This window comes from Pezoporus flaviventris, unplaced genomic scaffold (genome assembly GCF_033815535.1).
Source record: "Pezoporus flaviventris isolate CSIRO_AGI_PZ_B2104156 unplaced genomic scaffold, CSIRO_AGI_Pfla_v1 ptg000003l, whole genome shotgun sequence".
Classification (NCBI taxonomy): domain Eukaryota; kingdom Metazoa; phylum Chordata; class Aves; order Psittaciformes; family Psittacidae; genus Pezoporus; species Pezoporus flaviventris.
In genome coordinates this window covers 8,642,046-8,670,017 of record NW_026892551.1, presented here as the reverse complement: position 1 = coordinate 8,670,017, position 27,972 = coordinate 8,642,046, and the positions used below count along the sequence as shown (strand labels likewise).

Here is a 27,972-nt window from a genome sequence, read left to right as displayed (position 1 = left end):
TGTAATTATATGTTTAGTATTTCTTACCCTATCTTCCTTCAAGGAACTGCCCTTGGGAAAATAAAACCATACTTCCTTGTAGGATTGTATTTATGTAAATACTTAATAGATTGTGATTAAATGAAATTAGCAGTATGTAACATCTTCAGGCTTGTGTATATTGTCCTATCCTGTGATCTTTGGGCTAATGAGTGTCTGGATGAAAATATTTGGGTTTTGAGAGAGAGTGTGGAAAATTGAATCAATTAAATTAATTATTAGAGTTAAAAGTGAGGGGGAACCTGAACTTCGATGTTTCAAAGGCTCTATCCTATTTTCAGTCACTCTGTTGTGAAGGCTGGTGGAAAGAAGGGTACTAGTACTTTAAATTTTTTGCATTATAGAGGTATGGACACACTAGATCAGACCTATACACCACACAGGGCAGTAACTTGTTTCTGACAGAGCCCAGAGCTCAGAAGAAGGTGCAAGGACCTGCAGTCAGAAGTAAAGGCACTGCTCTTCCTCTAGCATGATGATATGATAATAAATCTGTTCATACAGCTTGAGCAGCCTCCTGAAGATTCATCTTGTGGTGCCAGAAATAATGAAAAAAACCTCACGGATTTTTTTTGTCTGTTGTACTGAGTGATTCCAAAATATAGCAGAAGCTTTCAAATCTGATCCTTCCTTGAAGCCTTGGGGTAACAAAATGTACTAGGTGCTGTGACTTGGAGGCACTGCATAGGTCTGGGAGGCAGAGACAGCAATAGCTATGGCAAACCCCAGCCCAAGATCCATAAATATTCACACCTGGTCATATCAAAGCACATGTACTGACAATCCCTATCTACTAGATAGCTCCTCATATCTGTTACAAGGGAATAATCTAACCCCTTGTATTTGGTGCTGTTTTGTGAGGATTTCAGAACTTGCATCTGCCTTAGTCCCGAGTTTCTCCCTGGATTTATGGGGACAGCCTATGGAGGTCTCAACAGCATTAGAACAATTCGGGGAAGGTCACACATAAGCAGAGGATGCAGTGAGCTGTTTGCCACTTCCACGGGCATGCAAAGGTCTGAGTCAGGCTGCCTCTGCCTGCCTTAAGTGATGCATGAGGTTAGAGACCCCTGAATATGGAGCCACTTGAAATTCTCTTTGTGTTTGTGCAGTCACCTAGGAGTGGTCAGTAAAAAATAGTGAGGGAAGAAAATGTGTAACATCTGGCTTGCAGGTGCCTTATTCTGAGCTCTATCCATCTGGAACCAGAGACAGATGGGTGTCCACCATCATTACTTCAAAGTACTGACTAAGGACCACTCCATTAAAGAAAATTTGAGGAGAAAGTAATACAAGGGACATGCGGCTAGCTTGTGTTTAGAGGCTCTGCATGAACAGCCCAGGGGCCAGAGCTAGGACTCCTCTGTCAGTATGCACACTGCTTATGACAACTGTAGAAAAAAAGTTTGTCATGTGGAACATTAATTTTGTCCATGACCATATTTAAGCTCAGTAAACTGGTATTTGTTTTTTACAAACACAAAGTTTACTGTGGAATTAAAATATGTAAAGCAGTGGTTAAAATTTCCCTCATCTGTACATTATCTATGATAGGTCTGTTTCTACTGTGTGGTCATATATTTGCCTGAATGCATATTCTGTACCTTGTTGAATAAATCAAAGCTGCTATGGAATTTCCTTTCATATTACTACTGCTGATGTGATCCTGTGCCTGTGTATTCAGATTAGCTTGGATGTTCATCACAGAGCAACACCTTTATTACTTGCACAAAACTGCAAGTGACTAAATCCTATTTGCCTCAGTGGAAGCATTGCAATATAATATGCCTGTTTATTACGTTCAACTACTTAGCTTCAAGTACAGATTTATACTGACATTTAAACATTCTCTGTGTATGAATTTCAGGTTTTGGGCTTGTATTTTTCTTTTTTTTTCTCAAACTTTGTAATAGTCATCTCTGTTGCAACAAAAGAATGAAAATAAATCAGTACATTTTATTAATTACAGTAAATTAATTAGAAGGCAGAAGTGGAGTTAGTTTACATTTCATTGACTTTATAATTACAGAGTTGCCAATATATGGCTGATTACCTCCTTCCTTCTTGTTTGTTATTAAGTGAAGAGTTCAAGGAAGCACTTAATCTTTTCTACCTACCATGGCTTTCGGAGATGGGATGTGGCAAGGATGGGATAAAAAGAGGAAGGAAGCAGGTTAACGCTGTCCCATGAAGAGATGTACGTAATTACAGAGAGAGAGAGCTTGGACTGTTTTTCAAAGCTATTAATTCTGGCTTGGTCTTTGCTGTGGGGAAGTAGGAACTTAGAGTGTACATACCTTTTAGGGAGAAGAGAAATTGTTACACATCATAAGAAGAAGGAAGGTCTGTGCTTTAGATGGTTGAATCTAATCTGAGGAAGTCACTAGTGGCATATCCCAGGGCTTAATACTGGGGCAAATACTACTCATCATCTTCATCCAAAGGGTAAAAGTGGGGTGAAAGTGAGAAAGCTCATGGGTTGATTTAAAGAGAATAAAACAAAGATTTATTTTATGTGCACAAGCAAAGCAAACCAAGAAATTCATTCACCACTTCCTATCAGCAGGCAGGTTTTTAGTGATCTCCAGGAAAGCAGAGCTTCATCACGCGTAATGGTTACTAAGGAAGACAAATGCTGTAACTCCAAATGTCCACCCTTTCTTCTTTTTCCCCAGCTTTTCTTTCTGAGCATGACATCAAATGGTATGGGACATCCCTTTGGTCAGTCGGTGTCAGTTATCTCAGATGTGTCTTCTCCCAGTTTCTTGTGCACCCTCAGCCTGCTTGCTGGGGGGGGTGGTGTGCGAAAGAGAAAAATCTTTGATGTTGTGAAGATACATTGTTCACCAACAGCTACAACATCCCTGTGTTATCAGCACTGTTTTGGTCACAGGTCCAAAACACAGCACTGTACGAAGTATTATAAGGAAAACTATCCCAGCCAAATCCAGTACAGTCTGTCTTCAGGAGCAGTGGTGGAGAATCATAAGAAAGTACGTCATTTTTTCTTTTGAGTCATTGACTACTTTGGAGTTCAGATGACTTCCTTAATACCTAAAGTGATAAAGGTGCCTGTCACTTAAATCCCATCCTCAAGATTCACCCTTCCCAGTTGTGCCTGAAAAATACCAAAGACCACTAATATGAAAACAAATACTGAGATCAGAAAAAAATTTTCCATAGGAAAAGAAGATTAATGGGTAATAATTGGAAAATTACCCACATTACCCAGTTATGTTTTTAATATGTGCGTATGTGCAGAGATTTGAGCTAGGTGTGATTTGTAGGTGAGAGGGAAGCTAATGCAGTACTTTTCTGACCTAAGGGACCAGTTGGAGAGCATGGAGAGCACAGTCAAAGGCAGGACAGGGAAGGCACAACTATTCCTTTTGGTGGGAATGTGGTAATAGATTGATTTAAACTGATAATGAAACCGCACCCTCCCTGTTCACTGCAAAACCTATTGTCAACACTGATTTACTGGATCACTGCACTGTACAGTTAGATAAATGACTGATGCATAACAATCTCTGTGGTGTTTCCTGAACGGGTAGTCCCTACAGTTATACCTTCGACTGACCTCTGAAAACCCTGAGAAAAATTGTATTAGGAGGATATAATTGAACTTGGCCTATTACATGAACTTCTAAGGGTTACTTGTTTGTGGCATTGTCATCAAATTCCGTGTTTTCTTGTTTGCAGACAAGCAACCATCCCTTCTCAGCCTATATGTTTGCTTTTATTTGCTCCTTCTGGAGCATAATTCATTCATTATTCTGCCCAAATCACAAGCCATGTGGAAGGAATAGCTGACATGCCATGAAATAGTTCTCATGTGACATCACTGCTCATCCTGTCTTTCTTCATTTGATTGCAGGTTTTCTAAAAAATGCAAAATTTCTGAGGAAAGAGTTGTTCTGGTTTTTATACAAACACTCTATCATTGCTCAAAAAGTGTAGGAAATATTAATCTTCATATACAAAGATACAGTTCTTGAAACCCTTCATGAACACGGCTCTTGTAGGATTTGCATTGTCAGTATATGAGATCAGATTGATCTTTGACATTTTAGATCCTTTTCTGCTTGTCCCTATTTTCTCTTCATCATCTTGCTCCCTCATTTTTATTTCAGCTCTTCTTCAGTTTCTTTGTCACCTGCTTCCAAACTTCAGTCTCTGTCTGCTCTGCTTCTTCCAAACAATGGCACTTGCAAGTCATATCCTGGTTGTGCTCTTTTCATGGACCAAGTTTTGGTCTAGCTAAAAATGATTTTTGTGTGTGCCATGGTGCTCTTTTACTAACTTAGGAAGGAGGAATTTAAAATATGTGTCTTCTCAAATGATCAAATAGTGGACCTTTTGGTCTTGAATGTTTCTGTTACACAGAATGTTACATTATAGTATTATGCCATGGGGCAGATCCAAAATTTAGCATATTTACAAGCTGAAGGAAAAATGTGATTTAAAAATGTTTCCTTGAGACTGAGGTTGAATCCTTCCAAGCAAAGTCTTCAGTGTTATTTGCAGTAATGGCAGGCTGACGTATGTATTTACATTGTTCTCTGCTAGTTCTATGCTGCTACACTAAGCAAGGGATTGAAGTGGATATTCCAGTCATCTCTTGTGAAATCTGTTTAAGAAAGATTGCTCTCATTTTCAATTAGAATTATCCTTAGTTACAGTAAGATACTCAGAAGGAGAAAATACCAGGTAGTTGTCCAAGGCTCAAAGCCAATGCTATGTGTATAAAAGAGTTAAATTATGTCCGTTCTTCATGTAAAACTTACAAAAAATATGAAAATTCAGGTTCAAAATTATGTGACTTTTGCAAGGGTCCTGGGCACTTACAAGCAGACTTTGGGCTGGGTTATTTCAGACCTTAAAGTAGTGGCCCCAGCAACACTAGCAAATAACTTCTGTACCACTGTGAGCGGAGAAATAGTTTTATCCAAGTGTTGCTTGTTCTGACCACATCTATATTTAAAGAAAACTGCAAGATTTTATTGTCTGAACTTGATGGCATGTGAATCTGCTCTCCAAGGAGTGCAAAGAACAATTCTGGCAGTTTCATTTCCTGACTGATGGAAAAAAGACAGAGAGAGCGACCAGTGTGACATGTAACTGCTACACTGGATTTTGCAGTATCACTCAAATAGAGAGGTAGGGTGCAGCTTAGCTGTTTGTAACCACAGAAACAAAAAATTTTGTTTGGAAGGAAGGAGAAGGTACACAAAATCTATTACATCTCAAACCTGACAGTGTCTCTTTAAAATGTTCTTAAACCTGTTTAACACACCCCTACTTTTCACCACTCCCTGGGAAACAAGCACCTCTTATAGCAACTTGCAAATCAAGAAAAACCAAACCCAGCAATTTATTCTCCAGTGTGTGATGGCTGTTTTCACACACCCAACCAATTTAGCTACAACACAGCTCTCTAACTTGGAGCTTTCTGCTTCAACCTGAGTTTAGCAGTACGAGTTTAAAAGTTTCAAAGATTCTGAGGAATTGCATATGTCAAAATGAAAATTAAGGAGATTCAAATACTTTCATTTAGGCACAGTGCTAGGGACATTCTGCTTAGAGGTTCATTTATACTTCATTTATTATCCGTCTGCAGCTCATGGGTTTGAGTAGAATAAATAAAGTTACTGACAAGTAAAGTAGCTAAGCCCCAAAATTCAAGTCTTACTGTTGCCACAGCTAGAGGATTCAAATCCAGAAAGATCTGGCGTATTTCTTCTAAAAATAGAAGGAAGTGTCTCCCAGGAAAGCACAATGATTTTTTGATTTCTCTCTCTCCTCTCATCTTGCAATTTCTCTGTGGGTCGGACTCCCACATGGCCAGATTATAGTTTCCTTGTCACACTTTTTGTGTAAGTGGTCATGGTGCAGTAGGGAAGCTGTTTTCTACCATGCATCACAGGACATGCAGTTTGCTTGAGAATGAGACAAATTTTGATGTAGTATAGGTGCAGTATTGCTGAGGCTGCAGAATGAGCTTTGCGACTTGAGTTTTGTCCAGACACAGAGGAAAAAAGAGTCTGCATGCTTGTTTCCTTTTCCTTTTAATTTGGCAAGAAGTCATAGCTTTCTGCAAAGGCAGGGATTTTATTTGAAATCGTGCCATTATATGGGATTCATCTGACATGTCTAGGTGTTTACGGTGTAGATGCCTATAGATGACTTGTCATCTTAGGCTCCCTTTCAAGAAAGTGGGGAGAAATAGTAACCTTTAGAGCCCAACGCTCTGACCTACTTTAGTCACCTACATTAGGGTGAGATTATATTAGGGATGTCTTAAGAGACAAATATAGAGGTAGGAGCCTAGCTTTTGATGTAGCTTAGCTTTTTTGTTAAATAGGGCCTATGATGGAAAGTCTCGCCCAGCTCTGAGGAAACGAGTATTTGAAAATAGCTGTCACCAGTTTGGTTTCTCCTTTTATTGAGTAGAATTCAGATTATTTACTTAGGCATTAATTAACATTTCCTTTTCTCAGGCTAATAGCCTGCACAAGGATCCAGAGCAACTAACACTTGAAATTATTGGGTTCTTCACGGTATGCTCCTACAGCACCATTGCCGGATCTGGAACGTCAGGAACTGATTTGAGACTTTATGATTACATTCAGATAATTATAATCTGTTCTGATCTTTCCTTTGTAATATGACCCAAATTATTTTGAAACTGTCCAGTTTTAAAGCCCAGCCTTGTTTTCATTACACTTAATAACCACAGGAACAAAAACAAACAAACAAAATCTTCAGCTCAATTCTTTGGGTACAGAACATTAAAACTCATGCAAAAGATTGTTTCTGCCAACATTCTTTCCAGGGTACTCACAGTTTTGAAACCAATTATTCAGAAGAATATAATTTACACAGAATAAAAGGGAAGGAGAGCTGATACTTAAAATGCACAAACTTTCTCACCATTGTAGCAGTCTATTAGCCAATTTATATCAAAGGACAAGTATTTTGTAAAGACAAGAGAGCTCAGTTATTTCTTCAGTGTCTTAGGCCATGAAGCCCTACATGCAGGTCTCTTAATTTAGGAGATTTTTCTTTTCTTTTTTTTTAACATAGTTCTGTTTGCGATTGTTTGAAATCTGTACCTGAAATTTATTCTTTGGAATATACCTGGAAATCTTACTACTTCTGTTGGTAAGCAAGGACAATGAGACAGTTGAATTCTTCTCTAGAGAAGCTGAGAGGGGAACATGGAGGGAAGATGACACTTCTGTGCTACTTTTTCTATTTTACTCCTGCAGGTGACCTATATTTTGACACATATCATAAATCTGCCTTCTGTTTTATCTGTTATTTGAACAGATGAGCAATACTATTTGACTGCAAAGGTATTTATGAGTAAGGAAAGGGTCTTAAACATGTGCTAACAAAATACAGGGTTCTCTATATTTAAATATATATCTACTCTCCACATTTCTCATGTAACTAGAGAAAAAATTCAGTCTGAAGAAACTAAAATAACAATGCTGAATTACCGTGATTATATTGCCAATTGTTCACATCAACAGAACTAGGAAATAATTTTAATGCTATTTTAGCTATGTGCCTTATACAAATTTTGACAACGGGGGCATAACATAAGAGTAGCTGTCCTTGTTCATCCCAAAAAACAATTTAGCCCAATATTCTATCATCTCCAACCATGGCCAAAAGTAGATGCTCAAGAAAGAGTGGAAGAACGGGGAAAGAATACAAATTACTTTCCCTAAGTGTCCTTACGGTTTCTATCAGTTTGCATGGTAGGGTCTTTCTTAGCCAAGTATAATTTGTTTACCTAGTAACCATCTATGGATTTCTCTTCTACAAACTTGTCTTGTTTCTCATTGAACTGTTTTATAAGTATCTATGTATGTACACACCTACATACACACACAAGTGCAGATACATGTACGCAGATAAACTGTTGCTTCTCACAAGGTATTGCAAACACCTTCGTTGCAGCAAGGACGGGTTATATAGATACTGTGGGAAGAAACACCCCTCTTTCTTTCCTTTTTCTATTTTCCTTTTTCTCCCTACTAGTTTAATTTTGATGCCAAATAGCTCTTGCATTAGGGGGAACTGAAATCCACCCTTTTCATACCGTTTGTGATTTTTTTAGACCACTTATACCTCCTTAAGATATCCCTTCACCACACTAAAAGCTGATACGTTTTCCTGGTGTGGAGAAGTAATTTGCATCTTTGATAATCTTTTTGTACTTCTCTGAACCTTTCTGTTTCCCATTTTCTTGCCTTTGTCTTATTTCTGCAGTTACTGATTTTGGAATGCATTTTCTAACAATTCTTCTACAGGAAACTGTTCTGTACTAACTGTATCAGAGCCAGCATCTTCCAGGAATGGGAAAAAAATCCCTACCTTTCTTCCAAGGTCATACTTAGCTTTGATGTGGATAGAGAACAGGATCACAATCTGTTACATTTGGCTGGAATGCGTAGCAGTTAGGTGTGCCAGCAACACAAGTGTGGAGCCCACCTGTCAAATGAAGATTTCATTAAATAGGTGGGATATTGGTGCACTGTTTTGGGGGGGTTGGTGGTTTTGTTTTGGTTTTGGGTTGGTTTTTTTGTTGTTTTTTTTTGTGATTGCTACAAAATTTCCACATAGGTTTTCAAATGACAATCAAGTTTTCAGTCAACTAATTTGATCTAAATAATAGAAAAAAGGATCATCATTGCAGAGAAAAGACCTCTTGGCCCTAGCAGATAATCCCAGCACAATACCAGGACAAGGAGAGAAATGCAGTCTATCAGACAGGTGTAATTTGAAGTAACTCACATGGGTATCATTTTATGGGGCAGATCTGATACCTCATCTTATCTGCACCATAAAAAGAACAGCCTCGGGTGTGTGCATGTGGTGTGTCTCCTATGCACTTACAGTGCCCATGACCAATTAGTTCCTATCAGAATATTTAAGATAGGGAGCAGGAAGAAGATTCCTCCCCTTATCTTCTCTTCCTCTAACATCTTCTAACAAGATGGCTTTCCCTGAGATCGACACTTGCTTCTGTTACAGAAGTCTCCCAGTGAGGATTTTTAGGTGATGGGGATATTATAGTTTTTCTTATTCTTTGATGAAAAAAAGCACATCTAATCATAATTCTCACACTCCCACTACTATTGGTCAGAACATGATTTTCATTTCTTTAGCCACCCATATGAAAGTTCTTTTGAGTAATTAAAATAGAGAGAAAAGTAATTCGGATAATTCATTAACAGATAACAGAAAATTCATTAACAAATAAGCTATTTATCAATAACATAAACTATAAAGCTGGTTACAGCCATTCAGCTGGTACCACATAGATGTCACCTGATTTAGCTGTATTTTTAGCACAATTTTCTATAGATAACTGATTTTATCAGTGGTGCTTTGTGTTCTTTATGTAAGGTAATAACAGTAGTGGTTCAAGATCAAGATACACAAGGTTAGCATACTATGGACCAGGCTTTTAGAGGCTTCGGCAAGATATTTCATTCATTTGCAGAGTAGATAGGTATTCAAATTGTGGGCAAATCAGGCCCACTGACATTGGAGATTGTGGATCTGCCATGATTAGCTTTTTTCTCTGCCAAGAAATCTAGAAAGGAAAACAGAAGCCACTGCTCAGCCATTTTCTGTGACAACTAGAAGTGGGAAGAGATTTAGACATTTTACATGCTATATATAGCATTTTTTATTTCCTTCTTTAGTTTATGAACTTTGCCACACCTTTTGGGAGAACAATGGGCTGCAAAATATGTCTGCACGTCACATTTAAAAAATGCATATGAAAAAGCCCTGTCAGTGCTGCTTCCTGTATTCAGGAAGGTGCGGTTAAACAACAGATTGCATACCTTACTTTAAGCAGCTGAAAGGTCTTCCCCAGGAATGGCAACCTGCAATAGCAATAGGAAATATAAACTGGGCTGAAAAAAGTTAATCTGTAAAACACAACATAATCCCTTGGGCATTCTGCTGTGTCGCATCAGACTTACTGAAATGTTGTACTCACTTTAACAGTAACATAATCTTTTGAAAGTGGCTTTACCTTGAAAGTGTCTTTAACTTGTTATTCATTTGCACAACAGCTGTTGCTACCTGATATTACAAAATTACTTTTCTCTATATATATTTTAATTACTCAAGTTATAAAATTCTGAAAAATGCAATATAAGAAGAATTCCATATGTCATACCTAAATATTAATTTAGACATTGATGAGACCAATATCTGTATATTATAGTAAAAGGGCTGTGCCGCTATTCTCTCTTCAGTGAATATTTAGAGAGTACAAAAGCTGTAGCAATTGTGTTCCCTCCCGTGAAAAATATCTTATAACTTGGTGGTTAAAGTAGTCTGCTGGTAAAGATGGGCTGCTGTCAAAATGAGAAATTCTTTGAACTTGAGGTTAGAAATAGGTTAAATGACTTTTCCAATTGGTAGGCTGTTGTTTTTTCATTGTGTCCTTTGAAAGGATTAGACATGCTTGGAGATGAGCCTTGCATGTGGATTAAGCAGAGGAATTCTGACTTTTTGAGCACCAAGGGAGGAATAAAATTCTTAAAAATGGCTCTCAGGTACTTGGCACTGTGAGTAGCTGCCCTTTGCAAGGCTGCCGAGGACATTTCTCATATATCTTTAAATTCACACCTTAATATGAACTAGGATGCCATGGAGAAAGGGAGTTTCCATCTGTAGTTTGTTTTTATTTTGAGATGTCTGTCTAGGAGCAGGACCAGAATCTTCAAGGAAAAGTTACAGAAATCCTATAGGAGTAACCTGCCCATGGAGAAAAAAATAATCATACTCCTTATTTCTCCCTCTCTTCTCTGTTGCAGTGATGAATGCTGCTGAGGGTTCACACAACCATTTCTAGTCTGGTTCTGAGTCATATGTACCTCTTAGTAAGGGTGTACCCACAGGCAAGATGTTCCCTTGGGTAATTATTTTGACCAGGGGTGAAAAGTACCTCTGTACATAGAGGTAACACAAGTCCAAGCATCCCCTTATTTTATGTAGGGCTGGACTGAGAATTAAGGGAGGAGCAGTCCTGTGTTAGTCACCTTCAAAAGGAAGGTGTCACCCTATGCTTGAGCACCACTTCCTTTTCTATGTTAATTAGTATTATATTGGCTGCACTGGGTTCTTTTTTCCTTAAATGACCCTTCTCCTTTTAACTTAACCTGATAGAACTGCTGCCTACTTATACAGGTGATCTTAGACCAGGCTTAAGCAAGAAAAATGTGTGGATGGCACAGATGTGCAACCCACCTCCCAAATAATAGTTACATTAACTAGCTGTGTCTGCCTGCTAAATGCTGTCTGGAAGCTGGTCATCATCCATTGCCAACACCTAGCTATATGTTTTAGAGTGCTTGGTTTTAGTCATTTTTACCATGACTTGTGTTGAACACAATTCACTTTGGAAAAATCAGATGAATGAGTAAGACCATACTAGTTAAATAAGTAGGGGTAGGGCCTGGGCTTGAGCAATAGCCTCTGTTTGTCCATCCCACTATAATGCACAGTGCTTGACACAGTTTTGTTCCTGCCAATTAGTTATCTCTGAAAAAACCCTTGTACATGGATCTCTCCTGTTAGAAAGCCTGACTGTTTCCAATAGGACCATTGATGAGGCCATGTGGTTCTTTTTGGAAAGTAAGTTTAGTGGTATCGATACAAACCATGCTGTCTCTTGTTGTCTGGGACTGGGCTTTGGGATGTTTAACTTAATAGGATAAATGTAGCTATTTTACCTGTTATCTTGAAACTAAAAAACTTAAACAGCACTTGCTAGAATATCTTAAAATCTTTTGGAAGGACAGTTATAATAATAGCATCTTATAACCCAGAAAACAATAGTTTATCAGTCATACTTGGGAAGTCTAAAGTATTGAAGGACTTCTCTTTTGGAGGACTGAGTATATGAAAAAAAAAAAAGCATTCACTAATGTATTCCTCCTTTTCTGGGAGGAGCCAGAGAATGGTATTTGTCCAAAAAGTTGTCTGCTGGGTCATTGCGCATTCCCATCTATCTCTTGTGAATCTACATAAATGCTCAATAAGGATGCGGCGGTAGTGTAATATTTTGAAGCATGTTTTGTACTTAAAAATGTAAATTAAATTTAGTAACACTGAATAAGCTATTCAAATCTAAATGATGGCATTTCTGAACCAGTTATGTTCTCTTTTCTGCCAGTGCTCTGTTTTAAAATTCAGCATCCCCTACTTGCAGTTTATTAGGAGGCATTTTAAGAATTCTTTGGATGACCAATAAGCCTACGCTATTTAAAATGAGCTTGTTAGGAATGGCCTCCAAAATATGCTAGAGTTCTAAGTAGCAAGAGATAGCGACCTCTGATTATTAATCAGTAATGTGTCCCTACTGCTTGTTATTAATGAATCTAAAAGAGAAGTTTTTGTAAGGAGGAATTCTAAGACATTTCTTGTTTTCTCTCATAAATCATATCAAACCATGCACTCTGCTAATGTAAATCAAGCTGTCAGAATGATTTTGGAGGAGTTATATCCCATTATATCAGCTTCAGATGTGGCCATTTATGTTTGTATATTTTTCAGAGAAGTTCCTCTTTGTTCTTGAGAGAATGGCAAGAAGAAGCAGAGTATGTAGCCAACTCTCAACAAGCAGATTATAGAGGCATTATGGTTATAGGTAGATATGAAATGAGTTACTGTTGTTACTGTTTGAACTAAAAAAAAAAATTCCTTCAGCTCTGATAAATCAATAGTAAAGCACGGCCCAGCGTGGTGATTAGGTAAATTACATCCTTTGGTTAGAAATCACTGGTTGTCAATACAGAGGCACATACTCACTTCTACTTTTTGCATTGCTTTTTTGACACTGCTAAAAAATCTGTGTCCAGAATACTGTATGTGCTTCAACTGGGGAATAAGGGAGACAAAATTCAAATTCTGATATGGGCTAACAAATTAAATTAAGCTAATTCCCACTGTGCATTTCTCATGAAGAAAGACATCTGTTTCATTTGCGAGGCATGTGTGTCACAGTTGTAAAATTGTAGCATGTCTGTAAAGAGATGCAGTCGCAACATTTTCTTCTTGATCATAAAAAGATAAACATGTAAAAATATGTACCTGAACATGCCAGGACCGCTACAGGTATTTTTCACATTGAGAAACACAGAAATGAGATGTATGAAGTTCAGAAATATTTGCTTGCTTGTATTCATTAATTCTGAAGCGTGTGGTAGTTAGTAGTTTATACTTGGTATTGTCTTGCCTGCTGCTCTGCTTCATCAGCTCTGTTTCATCAGATATAACCAATGTTTAGACAACTTGATGCTATTAAGTACCAAGCCTATGAGGATGTAACCATCAACAAAAGCAAGGACTAGAAACATGGCTAAAGAGAAACTAAGTTAACTTGTGTCAGTTTTCTTCACTTTCACAAAAGACAATAGGACCAAAGGTTACCCACCATATTGCATAATGGCATCTCACATATTTAATTACAAAAGCTCTCCAGATACAAAATAAGTGAGGGCTTGTATAAAACACATTGAACAGATTCTGTATCTTAAACAGAACCATAGGGTTGTATATAGCATTCCTATAAGGAAGTTATTGATTCCCTGCCGTTGTGTTTGTTAATAGTAAGGCACTTAGCCTACAGAGAAATGTATTGCAGTCATTTTAAAGAAAGGAAAGAAAAGGGAAGGTAGTCTCTTCTCCCTTTTCTGTTTATTACTGCGTGTGCTGAAGGAGAATGTAGATGGGCACAGATAAGAGAGACTTACAACAAAATCTCGTGTGGGAGAGTTTCCCTCCCCAGATCTTTTGCCTCTGCCCACATACTCGAACAGTGCAAATGCTTAATGCATATTGGATTCCAGTGTGTGTGACACTTCTGCAGATTTTCCTTTGATGAAATATAGTGTTTCTTCATGCTCACCTGCATAAAATACCTGAAACCCTTTGGCTGAGAGTCAGCCCTGTAACTCTGCAATGTACATTTCTGTGGGAAATCCAAATGACTGCAGCATATTTTTCCAAATAGTAATTGCTTGGGTTTTTTGTTTCAAGGTCTGAAAGCATTTCATTTTGTGAAACCCAGCCCTACTGCACTTGAAAAGTACAGCAAGCACAGAAGTGTAACAACTCACCTGTACTTTTAATTGATCTGGTATTTCTACAAGGTGCCACCCTTTTCCACACCTCCTACCTCCTCCTTAAGTGACTCAGCCTCTGAAGGAGAAACCTCTTGACTTTTCAGACAGCTGGATGGGGAAGGACAATTCAGCTCTCTGTCTGCCCTGACTGTACCTCATTTTCAGGTATCTACAGGTTGACTTACCATACTGAGCCGCTCTAGGACACTAACTTCTGGGTAAGGACATTTACTTTTCTGGGTTTATATTCCATGCATGGAAAGTCCTACATTTTCAGGTGTTCTGTAATTTCTTAGTGTCCAATTTATGATCCTGTTTCAAAGAATCTTATTTTCAAGAAGTGTGGAGAACTTGACTGTGAAAATTCAACTCTCAAAGTGTTTCATTTTAGGTTCATTTCAGATTCCTGACATATTCTCTTGGCCATATTATCTTAATTACTTCATTATTTATGTTATATTGCTAATTATATTTTATTCTAATGCTATTTCCCTGCTGACCAGCTCTCTGCTCAGACCACTTTTTTACGAATGGCTGTTTTAATGTATTTTTTGCACTCTCCTTACTTTTATTGTTTCTTTAGAATTCTTATCTAAAATTAAAAAGCATTAAAACCTCATTTACTTGAATTTGCTTCACATGTATAATTTTAGAAAAAAATTTGCAACAGGTTGTTTTCATTTCCACCTTAGCAAAAGAGACAGCAAAAGTACCCATTGTCCTGTGATACAATAAAATTCCTTTACATGACGTGAACTCATTTATAAGTAGGAAGGTTTCTTTACTAAAAATCTAGAAAAGTGAAAGAGTTGAAAAAAAAAAACCAACCCCAACCAAAAACCCAATTAAAATTATCACCCCCCCTTCTACAATCCATTAAAAAAAAAAAAAAAAGAATCAATTTAAACTGATCACATATTACTAATTTGAAAACATGTACAAATTTAGGTTTTGGCTTAGCAGCTGATTTTACATTTAATGATACTACCAAAGCTTAATTTCTTTCAAAACAGAATCTCCTCCACCCACATCCTGAAAAACCAGTTTTGAGAGCTCTTTCAGCTACAAATAGATGATCTCTGCCACACATTCATGTATTCTCTAGTCCTACCTTGCCTGTTCTAACCTTGCCTGTTTTTTCTTTCACTGACATACACATTATTTCTATTCTCTGTGAGAGCTGTTATTAACTCTGTGACCTAAACTGTAAAGTACTTATTTAAACACAATATATTATTTCCAGAAGTTTGCAAATGTATTATATGGCTACTGCCCACACATGCAGCTCCTGGAAAAAAAAAAAATCATTCTAGGAACACATTTTTGTTGTTCTTTAATGTCTGCAAAATAAATGTAATTATTTTTACCTGTAGTTTTCAGCAAAAGGACAAAAAGACTAGCTAATAACCAAAAAAAGAGAATAATGTTACTTACAATTTTGAAGCATATAAATTATACTCAAGTGGGTTTTTTTTAAGCTCTGCGTACACACTTGGTACTATGCTGAGTTAGCAACACCATTGTTCTTTCTATTTCATGTCCTGGCCTACAGTCTTGAGTGACAGCACTGGATACTGGTGACAATTTTGTAGGGGAAAATGTACAGCCCAGTTTATACATGCAGAACTGCACCTGACAAAGTGGGACTTAAAGGTTGACTGACTGAAATAGTAAGTTGGAAAGTATGAAGGATGGTACAGCCTTGACTGGCTCTAACTGTGATGGTGATTTGGAAAACAATCTGCAATCAAGATTTACAGCCACATTTGGAAATAGGAATTCTTATTTGAGCTGAAGTATAGGTAGCCCAGTCACAGCACTTCTGATATCTGAGGGGAAAAATGACAGACGTAGAGATCAGCAAAATTGATATTGACTTCCAAACCAGGAAGATTTCACTCACAGACTCATGAATGCCTATCTTGAAGGACAACTGTAATGATGTGTCTCCTCAGTGCCTTTTTTCTAAGGCTTGGAGTTCTTTACCCTGTATCAAGTCAGAATGACTTCAATCATTTTCTTGCTCACACAGCTTACTATATTCAAGAAAAATGATGAAGAAGATAACAAAATTTGCTGACCTGACATGAAAGTTGTTAACTAAAGGCAAGGAATTACTATTAGTGTACTTCATAACTGTGATTAAGTAAGATCAAATGTGGGGTTTTTTTAAATGCCCTATTCTCCACATTCATCTCATATAAATTAAAACAAACCAGGTAGTATAGGTTTAATATTAACCATTACAATAGGGGAGAAAATAAACACAAACCAACCAACAAACAGTAAAGGTGAAGCAAGCCTTCATTTTATTTGTTCACCAATAGTTATTCTATCCAAAATTTCTCCTGGACCACACGAAAAGCAAGCAAATGGGTTAAAGCACAAAGAATGTGGGAAATTGATTTCCTAATATTTTATTAGATTTCCAATGCGATAATTTTAAAATTTTGAGCTCTGATTACTCCCAAGATACTGAATGTTTAGCTTACTTCTGAGCAGAACATCCCTTAAAAATACTACATTTTGGTGGAAGTTTTCCCATTTGGGATGAATAAAGTTTCTTTCTCATATGGCAGATATTAGATATTTTTGAAAATCAGTCAGCAATCTGTGGCTGTGTAGAGCCATGTATAAGACACCTGCTGGCGTTTAATGTGGACATGCCAAACTCAGTATCTTTTCTACCATCCAATGCAGCACGAGCAGCTGGAAGACAGGAAAATTCTGAGGCTGTTTTACTTAAAACTAGTTGTTCGTCTACAACTTTTTGTGTCACTCAGTTCATTAATAAGGAAGCTTGATGTTTTAGGCATTCACATTTGGCAATGTTTTAGATGAAAAACTTCAGTATAAAAACAAATGTTTTGACTTTTATGAGAAGATTCACCTCCCTTGACATTCCCTCACTACTCGTGTTGAGTTACTTTATATATAGGGTGGTAATATGTGGTACCTCTAAGCTGTGGAAAGATATTATTAGAAGCAAAATACATATCAACTAAATATTTATAAACAAGGTTTTAATCACTGTCAGCTAGAAATCAAAGAACAAAGACTTTTTTGGTTGTAACTAGTTCAGTCTGATGTGGAGAACATGATTCTTACAGGAAATTTTTGTGTTATTCTTATGTATTTTTTTAAATACAGCAATGCATACATGTGAAACCTAACTATGTAGAAAGCTACAGCCAAGAACAGAAGAAAGAAGGCAGGAGGACTCTGTATTGGAAGGATGGGTGTGTTCACACGAGCTGAAAACTAGTAGGTCTAGCTTTGAGAATCTAAGACAGGCCTGAGGTCTTCTGCTGGTCAGTCACTACAAGAGGTGGAAAGGAGATACAGAAATGTGAATATGGTTATTCATGATAAAACCAGAACTGGAGACCTGTGCTGCTTTCTGAATAACTAGCTACCAGCTTGGAAGGGCATTTGACGTTCCCTGAAGTCACGTCTGAAGTTTTTCTGGATTTCTTTGGGACTGAATTTGGATTTCCCACAAAATGAGAGAGGGTCTGAATCCAGGACTGGCATGTCTTAAAAGTTTTGGGGACCTGCTTATTGGACTGGCTGGGGCAGTGTTAATTTTCTTTTAAAGCTTCCCGACGTTGTTTTTAAATTCAAATTATGCTGGAGCTGCATTCCTGTTTGTTTTTGTTTTGCATTCCAGCTGAGTTGTTTTGCTTCAGTGGTTGAGCTCTTATTAAGTATGCCTGAACATAATTTACTACTATAGTATACTATAGAAGCCTATAACTTCTCTATCTTGCAATTTCGTTTACAAAGTCCAAAACAACCTTTTTATTTTTAAATCTCCTTTGAACCATGGGCTAAAGATAAGCAGTTCATTGACCTGTTTGAATAATGTGGTGGTTCCGGATCTTTATGAGCCCTAAGTTTTTAAACTCATGTGATCCTCACATCTTCTGTCCATTCCCCTTTCCACATACACAGATACACACACTTAATCCACAATAGTGAAGACCAAGAAAAAAAAATGCTTTGATGAATTGTATTCTTCCTCTTAATGCAAGATTCTTTTCAGTTCAAGATCCTTAAATTTAAATCTTACTCTGATGATTCTTGATTATCTGCGCTAGAGATTAAAGTAGGAAAATTTTTTTTAATTTATGTTTTAAATTTGAATGGCTTAATCTTTGATATACAACTTGAAAGTCTGGAAGCAAGAAGTAAACCTTGAGGACAATGTGGCAGTATTATGTAGGACTAAAATTTCAGAATACGTGGCACATTTTCAATGCTGACTGTAGAAGGGAGTGTGCCTGTTTCTTATATTCATTTATGCAGACTACTTTCAAGCTGCCAGACTAAGTAGTAGTTTATGCTGGATGCTGTACATATGTGCAGCAGAAATATTGTTTTGCCCTAAAAACATTTTAAAAAATTAATACAGGACCGGAGGCAAAACACAGTTTTAATTAAATGATGGAGGATAAAAGAAACGTGCTTGCTGGACTTTCTTTTGACATGCATGGATACAAGCAGGAATTGTGTCATTAATACATTTGTAGTTATTCTGTTGATTTTAAAGACAAGCCTCAAAATGTATGGACTTTTTACTTTGGTGATAATTTCTATTTCAGAGCAAATGTCTGAGGCTCTCTTGTTTAATTTTAGCAAAGGTGTGTGGTACATCCTTGCCTGTTCTGTGAGAAATTGTTTCCATCAGGAATCTGTGGAAAGGAAGGCGATAGTATAAGATGAAGTCTACGTAGCAGTTTCTTCTCATTTTTAGTGAGAAATATTTGAGTTGCAAAATGTGTATTTTTAACAAGATTTTCTAAGACTTAGAATGATGACATTTGGTTTAATTTCCACAAAAAGCGGCTCCATTTTCTATGATTCACTTCCCTTGGGAAATGGCTTTAAAAGTTTTTATTAGAAAAAATTCCTTCTTCTTCTCTAGATGAAAAAGTCACAGCACTCACTGCCTGTGAAATGTGCTGAAATGTCAAGCTTCATATTGTCATGGGACTGACTGAAATAAGAACCAGTATCAGATGTCCAGCTGTTGTTAAGCTGAAAACATAAATAAATCAGAGTCCTCTCTATCATTTTGTGACATTTCAGGAAAATTTATCACAAGATTGATTAGTATTTAAAAATGATTGCTTTGATAACCTACGTGAATGGTTTCTGGGAAATGCAGAACATAGCTGCTCAAAACCTTATACCAGTCACTTTGAAAGATATTTTATGACCTATTGCAAAATAAATAAGGCTCATCATAGCCCTGAGTATACTTTTATTCAGTGGAAACAAGATCCAGCAGTCACATGTTTTCTACACACACCGTGCCGATGCATGCTTGATACAAACAACTTAGTTTTAAAGAAAGGAGTGTGGTCAGGGTCTTCCAATCAACATTCCAGAATTTTAAACCCTCACAAACATCTGGAATTTCACGACTGGGTACGATATATGCAGACTTCTGGACTTCAGCATTATTTTTGTATTTATATATTTACTTTCTAAAAAAGATCTGTATTTGTTTACATCCATATTGGTATCCTGCTTTCTTTGCTTGGTAATGATAAACTTTTTTTAGGAACTGTCTGGCAGTAAAAACATAAAAAAGACAAATCTGTTCCCAGTGCAATTCATTGTGTGTAAATCATAGTTTTATATGGTTTATTGACAGTGTTACTTTTGGTATGTTTGCTGTTTTTTTGCCAAAATTAAACATTGTTTTTCACCTTCCATCAGTAAAGAAACAGCTACAGGCTCCAGGCTCTCAATCCACTCTATTTTAAGTGAGTGAGCAATACACTCTACGTCTGCAAAGCAAGCAGGACAACTATGTCATCAAGAGAACCGGGAATGTTTCTGGCTTTTCATGACTGCTTCTATCACAAAATAAGTTTTCCAGTGCTTCTGTAAATTTTAAGCAGCCTGACCTGTGAGCTGGTGGAGCTTCCCAGCTTAACCTTGTTTTCTTGGAAAATGCTGCTTTTCAAACAGGAATTCACTTGCTAGGAGGGTCAGTTTGCCCACATTCTTCAATGTTAGGATTGGTTTTGCTTTTTTTTTTTTTTTTGACTTAAGGGAGAATTTTTTGTCATTGAAATGTTGCTACATTCTGCTTGTTGCTTTCTCTAGGAAAGCTGATGTTGAAAATCCAGTTTCAAAGCATAACATGAAATCCTTTGAGTGGCTCAACCCCCAAATAATTTTTTTTTTTTTTGAATCAGTCAGTCTTGGAGGCTCAGTTTTTGACCTGATTTGAGATAAGGAAGAAGTCAGTGACTGGAAAACTGCTGCAGTGCAGAACCACTTCTGTCCCGGACCCCCCCATTAGCTGCAGGCCATGGAAGCTGTGAGACCTGTCAGCAGGGCTGGGTGAGCCCATGTTAGCTTGAGGCACTGCTCTGAGCCACAAGCTGATACCATCTTCCCATGAAGCTAATCAACTCACCCCAATCTTCATTACTTTGTCTTGCCCTCCAAAGGGTATTACCACCCCGCATGTTCTCAGACAAGGAGCTCCTGACAAGGCAAAGGAGGGAGAGGCAGCGTGACGGGCAGAAACACAGGGCAAGGATACACATAGTCATCACCAGGGAGAGAAAGGCCACTTCTGTGCCTGAGCTTCAGTTCAAAGAGGTTGGCAGCTGGTGCTAAGTCATTTTGCTATTAGACTAAACTTGCACGAGGAGGTGATCAGCATGGCAAATGAATTTAAAGTGTCTTTAAGGATGATTTCTAATCTCACTGCCAACTCTTTTTTTTTTTTTTTTTTTTTTTGTTGTTTGTTTTTTTTCATGTTTTCTCTTAGATTTCCACAGAAGGACACCCCGCTGAAAAAAATGTCAGCTTTCAGCATACGAAAACAGGCTCCTCACAAAAGCGGTAATACTGGGTCTTCTTTATTTTCTGCTCTTAGGGTACTTACAGACTGAGGCATGGCCTCTCTCCTTTCCAAGCATTGCCATGCTCATCATGCAACTCCTTCACAGGACATACCAAGACTGTTAAGCTGTGATGGGCTGGTTATCAGGTTCACACCAGGACCTGCTTCAGCCGCAAAGCTAGCAGTGATGTTTGTAAGGTTTCACTGCAGAGATACAGGCTAAACCACCATGCTGGGCAGTGTAGTGTGCTGGAGCAGGGGAACCAGGCAGTGTGGTGCAAGACAGTGGTTCCCTCCACTGAGCCCTGTGGCTGCTTTGGAGATCCCACAGGAGCATGGCAACTTGGAAGGCAGTGGACAGATGGTCTCGGCATCGTCCCATTGTCTCACTTGGGGAAAATGAGAAATCAATGAAAATTAGAAGAGGAGGAGGGGAGAAAAATGTTATTTAATCATTGTCAGATAGAATTGTTTGTTCCTTTTGAGGGACGAAACTTGAGGAGGGCTGGAGTTTGCTTTCTATGCAGAGAAATGTCAAGAAACAAACTGGAAATGCGATGAAATTTTCCATTTCCCTGGAACCTGCAAAATACTTTTAAAGACTGAAAGGGTTTGAGGTACATGAGGACATGGTTTGAGTGGGACATGCCAAACCTAAGTACAGCAAAATGCATGCAGCCACGGTGGGAAGTAGCTTGGCTCTACAATGCTAAGGACATAAACTTCATATTGTCAAGATAAGAAGGATAAGATCCATCTGCCTCTGCTCATGTGACCTGAACTGTTGTATCAGATCTATATTTAGTTTTTTAATTGAAACTTGGGAGGCAATTCATTAGACCAAAAATTAGTCCTCTTCAGCAAACCCAAAGCCTCGTGCATTAGCAAATTGCTTCTGATGTTTCTTGAAAATAAAACACAATATATATTCCTTGGCTGCTGCCTTTATAGGAGAATTTCCTAATTGCACTAAGCAATTAAGAAAGCCATAATTTCTCTGAAATCCAAGTGATTTTTTGGGTAAGAGATAATAGTTTTCCTAAGCTGTTATTGGAAAAAAGCTAATACTGTATATGCAAGTTTAATTGCAATAGTTAGATATATACTGAGTACTTCTTGATTATATAGAAATTCTTCTATTATGTTTGTGTCATTGAAGAATTTTTCTTCAAGACTCAGAGGAGGTTATGCCTGACAATAGAACACAGATTAAAATGTATTATGGACAGTAGAAAGCGTCTGGCTAAAACCGTTAGTTTGAAAGATATGCTGGAAACATTTCCACCCCTTTAGCTGCCATCAGCTGTCCTCACCATAGAGAAGTTTTATCTCTGGGATGCATATGGTTGAACTCACATTTTTTCCTACTTTCCAAAATTAACTTTTTTTATTATTGTTTTCAATCCAAATGATTGTACCAAACATAAAATTTATGAGAATATTTATGAGAATATTCCAAACAAAATATTGTTGTTGTACCAAACAAAATATTTATGAGAATAGGAAGGTACAGGTTTTAATATTGGATTTTCATTCAAATCCTTGATTACTGAATGTTACAAAGTTGGTGGTTTTCTTTCTACCAATATATCAAGATCCTGTTATATCCCGACATTGCTAGTATTATCATCATATTCAAAACAGTAAATATTTAGAGCAAATGCACTTAAATTAGTCTTGTTTGCTAGTTACAGCTATCTCAGTTCTTGACAGTGACTATGAAACAATGCTATTGTTTAAATCAGTGGAGGTACTTCTTTTCAGTTTGCTTATGTAGGTAGATATTTTAATGAGCCACAGGAGCTATTCAAGTGAGGCTGGGATGTCTTCATTTTTTTGAAGTCTTTAAAGTCAGATTTTAATAAATATTTTTAAGAGAAAAGCTAGGTCAATTGTCAGGGAACAGGCTGATGCAGAAATCATGCAGTAAGGATAGATGACTTTTTGTTCTTAATCTATCGTGATTGTCAGCACATTCTTACAAATCTCATCTATGATGTGCCTTTCATTTCTTAATGACCTCAAAGGGCTGCATCTATACTGCTCATAAAAGAAAGCCAAACATCGGCATCAGGGCCTAGAGACAGAATCACACATTCGTGTTATCACAGCCATGCTTCTTAATGTTTGTCACTTCTCTAGCAGCTCAGTGTAACACAAGAAGAGCCAGAGAACATTTGCAGCTGCACAAACATGAATGAGGAGTCCAATCCTTTAGTTTGTTCACTGTCCTTCTTTTACTGTCAGTATAGATATATCTACAATGAATTGCAACAGATAAGAGCAGACACAGTTTGGGTTACAGTGAGATATACATTTAGACTGAATTTTACCTTTGCACTGCAGAGTTTTGCTTTCAGGAGAAAAATGTATTTAAAAAAGTCAGTCTTGACCATTGTCAGTCAAAATGATTTTTTTGTGCTTCATTATAATTTGGTTTTCCACTCACTGTAGCTATTTGTCATCTTTTCATGTTGGTACTACAGCTGAAGTTCTTATATTAAAAGCAAGAGCTACATTTTCTTATAAATTACAGCAGAAACACAGCTATGACAAACGATCTAATACTGACTGAATGTGTTTTCTGTGTGGTCTTTCTATACACAATCTTTATGGTTAAGTGTCCTTACTGGACACCAGATAGTGATATCTCCAAAAAATCTGATGGTGTTAAGCTCCTTTTGTGTGAACACTCAGGGAATGAGGAACTCTTGGAGAAAATCATGGAGGTCTCTAAAGGAAAATCCAAGAAACTCAGTATTCTTCATCAGTCAGTTCGTTGATTAATTGGATGTTATTGACAAAGGTTTTGCATATTTAGTTTTTCAAGTTCTTTTCTCTGGGAAGGTGTGGAGCAAATATCATAATCTAAAGATGGATTTTCTATTTGGGCTCAATTTCTAGTCTTCCATTTTAAAGGGGAAAGTTAAAACATCACATCAAGGAAGAAGTTCTTTACTGTGAGGGTAGTGAGGCACTGGAACAGGTTGGCCAAGGAAGTTGTGAATGCTTCATCCCTGGCAGTGTTCAAGGCCAGGCTGGACAGAGTCTTGATTGACGTGGTCTAGTGTGTGGTGTCCCTGCCCATGGCAGGGGGGTTGGAACTTGATGATCTTAAGGTCATTTCCAACTCTATTCTTTGATTCTAACAATATTCCCCCTCACTTCAAATAGGCTGATGATACAAAACTTAGGTGGGAAGAAAACGAACTGAGGATATTGGACAAGTCACTGAATTTGAGATAAACATTAACTTTCTAATACAGTGAGGAAGTTATAGTCTCACAAATCAAATTATCATTGATACTCAACATACTAAATATCAGCATTGTTGGACAAAGATATTTTAGGTTGCTTTCAAAAGTAAATAAGGCTTCCATGTTCACACAGTGTGTAAGTGTATATGGGAGTTCCTCCCAATAACGTGAAACCATACACCCATTTTAGTTAAATTCGACATAAAGTTATAGGTCTTAAATGTATTGTTTTTATTAAAAGTTCAGTAAAACTAGGTAGCTGGTTAGAAAATGAACTGTTTATTCAGGCACTGAGGAAAAAGCTTCAGAAGGAGCATGACCCCTCTAAGAAACCTGAAAATACACACACACTGAGCTGTGGATGTAGGTGGAGGACCACGTCATCATCTCAAGATTAGCTTTGCTTTGAAATTTGCATCCTGTCACACATCTGCATATTCAAAATCCACAAGCAATGCCTCAGGAAACAGTATTCATTAGTTTGACTTTCCTGGAATTATTTTTCTCTGTGTATTTCATAATCAATTTATCAGATTTGTGATATTTCTTTACATTAAAATTATATGAAGCTGTTTCATATTAAGGACGAAACTGAATTTAGTTTTGCAAATTAGTTTGAAGTGACTAAACCACAAACTTTCAAAGCAAATTGTGTGCACTAAACAGGAATGACAACTGAAGAGTCAAACTCTGATAAACATTTACGTATTTCAGCCTTTCTAATAGTACATTAAGTTTCCAAAGTTATTCCATACGTTCCTTTTCAAGACATGTTTCTCTGCATTTGCAGATAATAAGAGCCCCTCTGTTGCAATTAAAAGCAGACAACAGGCTACTCATGATAGTAACAAACGACGGACCCTTTTGCAAGATAGCAGCTGGATAAAGAAGAGGCCTGAAGAGGAAAAGTAAGAAAGATATGTGCATTTAGTTCAGTATGCCATGTACATTTTCTTGGAGTGTCTACTTTTTCATGAATGGTATCAACAGGAATTACATTAATTTAATCAAATAACTAGTATTTGCTTTTCTTGATGAGGTATTGATTGCCTTTTGGAAGTAGTTTGCTGGATTTTCACTGTGTTTTTCATTGAGACTTTTGAGTGCTGATCATTTAATGAAAGGCTTCTGCTCTACAAGAAAAATGCCACATTTCATTTATCTAGGTTGCAGGACTAATATCTAACATTTTCCTTTTACAAGCATGAAGATTATAAACCTTGGCAAGTTCTTTTAAGGAGCTTAAACCAGGATCAGTTGAAATTCACTCTAATACACACTAGGACTTCCATTACAGTAAAAACTCCACCATGAGAGCAGGCTTCCATTATTCAGCCCATGAACAGCATGTAGGAAGAGATTATTCTTACTCCAAAATGTCTGGAATCATCTAATGCAGAGATCTGTAGCTGGTGTGATTATAGTAGTAGCAGAAAGCTGTGAAATATGATTGAGGACAGAAATGTTTTGCCAAGAAACAATTTTCTATTTTAATATTCAAATTTTAACTAACTACTGTCTTTCTTTTGCTTGAAGTGCTGATGAAAACTATGGAAGGGCTGTGCTTAACCAGTACAAATCTCAAGATAGCCTACACAGGTACAGTAGAGAATCTGCACACCTTTCTAATGATATTGTCAAAGAAAACCGAGTGTCTTTTTACTATATCCTGTTTACAGCAAGAACTTGCTTTGTTCAATTTTAGTCTATGCATCTTTCCCCCATAAATCTGACTCCAATGTCAAGAACTGTTAGGTTGATCATTGCAATTCATGCGGGGTTGGATGTGTTGACACCTAGTGGTCTGAAATAATGTATAATATCTTGAGACCTGTATATTGTTTTTTTTTTGTGATGAGTTGTTTAATAAAAACAGTAACCAAAGTGGCATTTCTAATCTTCTTTATTGCAGTGCCACAAATGAAAAGGAAGATCAGAAAGCTGTACTTGGACGTTACAGGTCTGATACTACCCTGGACAGGTGGGGATTTTTTCTGTACATATTGTAGTTTGTTATTCTCATACCTGTGCAGAGGTCTTAAAAATGAAAGCATGAATGAAATCAGTGGGGTTTTAAAATTTTGTTATTTATTAAGCACCTAAGACAATGATTTTTCTTCATGATTTGCCAATGAGACAAATGGAAATGTGATTAGAGAAAAGGTTCTTTTGACATATAGCTCTTCTTCTCTATCAATTTCTGTGCATTCTTGTCCTCATAAAAGTAAGTATCTCTGCAACGATGAAAACCACTCATCCCATTTCCTGCTTTCAAACTGTATATCACAGTCCTTTCTCTGATAGTTAAGCACAACACAGCTAAACCTCTAGTTCTTTGCAAATCTTTACTGCGGCTTCATACCATGATCGGTACAAATATCAAATATGCTTAACATACAGGCGCTTAATTTGAATGTCCTCTTCAGTCTTCACCTCTGTTAAGACATGACCATGCTTGTGTTTGCAGATTCTTTCTGCATTGCATCTTCAAAATTCAGCCTACGTTAACATCCAGTATCCACAACATGCAGAGGCCATGAGTAACAGCCCTTTAGTATACACTGTGGGAAAAGTGCACTTGTTTAGTTAGATCATAGCACTGTGTTATTTTGTTTGATGATCTTTACTTCTGCTGTAAGAAACAATGAAAAACTGTTATGTAACATTTACCTTCTCCATAGAAGCCTGGAACAGAATAGGCTATGCAGCTGTGTGATATCACCCCTCTGTTGATTCTTCTGTAGGCTGCTGAATCCTGCTGCATTTGTTCACTCATCAGGAGGAAACCATCCTAACTTCAATTTACCTACTGGCCTTCTTTGTATCTTGTTATTTCCATATTAGTGTTTTTGATCTGGGGGTCCAAATCTCCATGCAGGTATTTAATATGGGCACACACCTTGTATATGTACAATGGCTTCTGGTCCATTTTCTGCTCCTTCCCTCATACTTCATAATATTGAATTTGCTTTTTTGAGTGGTGCTGAGAATTATCTTTCATTTTTATAACATTCTGTATATAGTTCCAAGGCCTCTTTCTTGAATGATAATAGCTGGTTCAGAGATCAACTGCTTTTCTTGGCAGGCATTACTTTGCATCTAAGAAAAGTGAATGCTACCTGCCATTTTAGTAATCTGACGCGTTAGCAGATGACTTCTGAAAAACTTGCCAGTCTGCATTTGTTTTGACTACCATGAATCAGTGTCACTGGCAAGGAACATCACCTTCTCTTCTAGATAATTTATGAACATATGGAAAAACACAAGTCTTATACAGATCACTCCTTCCAGTCTCAAAAAATGTCATTTACCTTAAACCTGTGTTTCCTACATTTGGAGCAGTTACTTATCCTCGAAAGGACCTCCTCTATTATCACATAGGAGATCACTTTGTTGAAGAGCCCCTAAAGCAAATTTCTATGAAGTTTTTGGAAATTCAATTCGAATATGTCAGCTCTGTCACTCTTATCTTATTTTCATTGACTTCAAATATATATTTAAGGCTTGATTTTCATGCATAGAAACCCTGATTGCTAATTAAGAAGTCATAGACAATTCCAGTTTCTACAGTGTCACTGAACCACATTGTCCTTTTGTACCTATCTATGTCTTTTTGTTTTATGCCAAGATAGTAAGATGT

At 37.3% G+C, this 27,972-nt stretch overlaps 1 protein-coding gene across 5 annotated transcripts in view; it reads left to right on the top strand.

The window, feature by feature from the left end:
• SCEL (sciellin) overlaps positions 1-27,972 on the top strand; it is a 61,944-nt gene that overhangs the window by 1,989 nt on the left and 31,983 nt on the right. For 2 of the 5 annotated variants that reach the window (XM_061445246.1, XM_061445244.1), the window contains exons 1-5: positions 14,257-14,422; positions 21,001-21,074; positions 25,123-25,240; positions 25,869-25,931; positions 26,245-26,313. In XM_061445246.1, the coding sequence (XP_061301230.1) occupies positions 21,032-21,074; positions 25,123-25,240; positions 25,869-25,931; positions 26,245-26,313 (293 nt within the window). In that variant the 5' untranslated portion in view covers positions 14,257-14,422; positions 21,001-21,031. Of the gene's footprint in view, positions 1-14,256; positions 14,423-21,000; positions 21,075-25,122; positions 25,241-25,868; positions 25,932-26,241; positions 26,314-27,972 lie in introns of those variants that run through there. The other 3 variants (XM_061445245.1, XM_061445242.1, XM_061445243.1) reach the window with 2 other exon arrangements.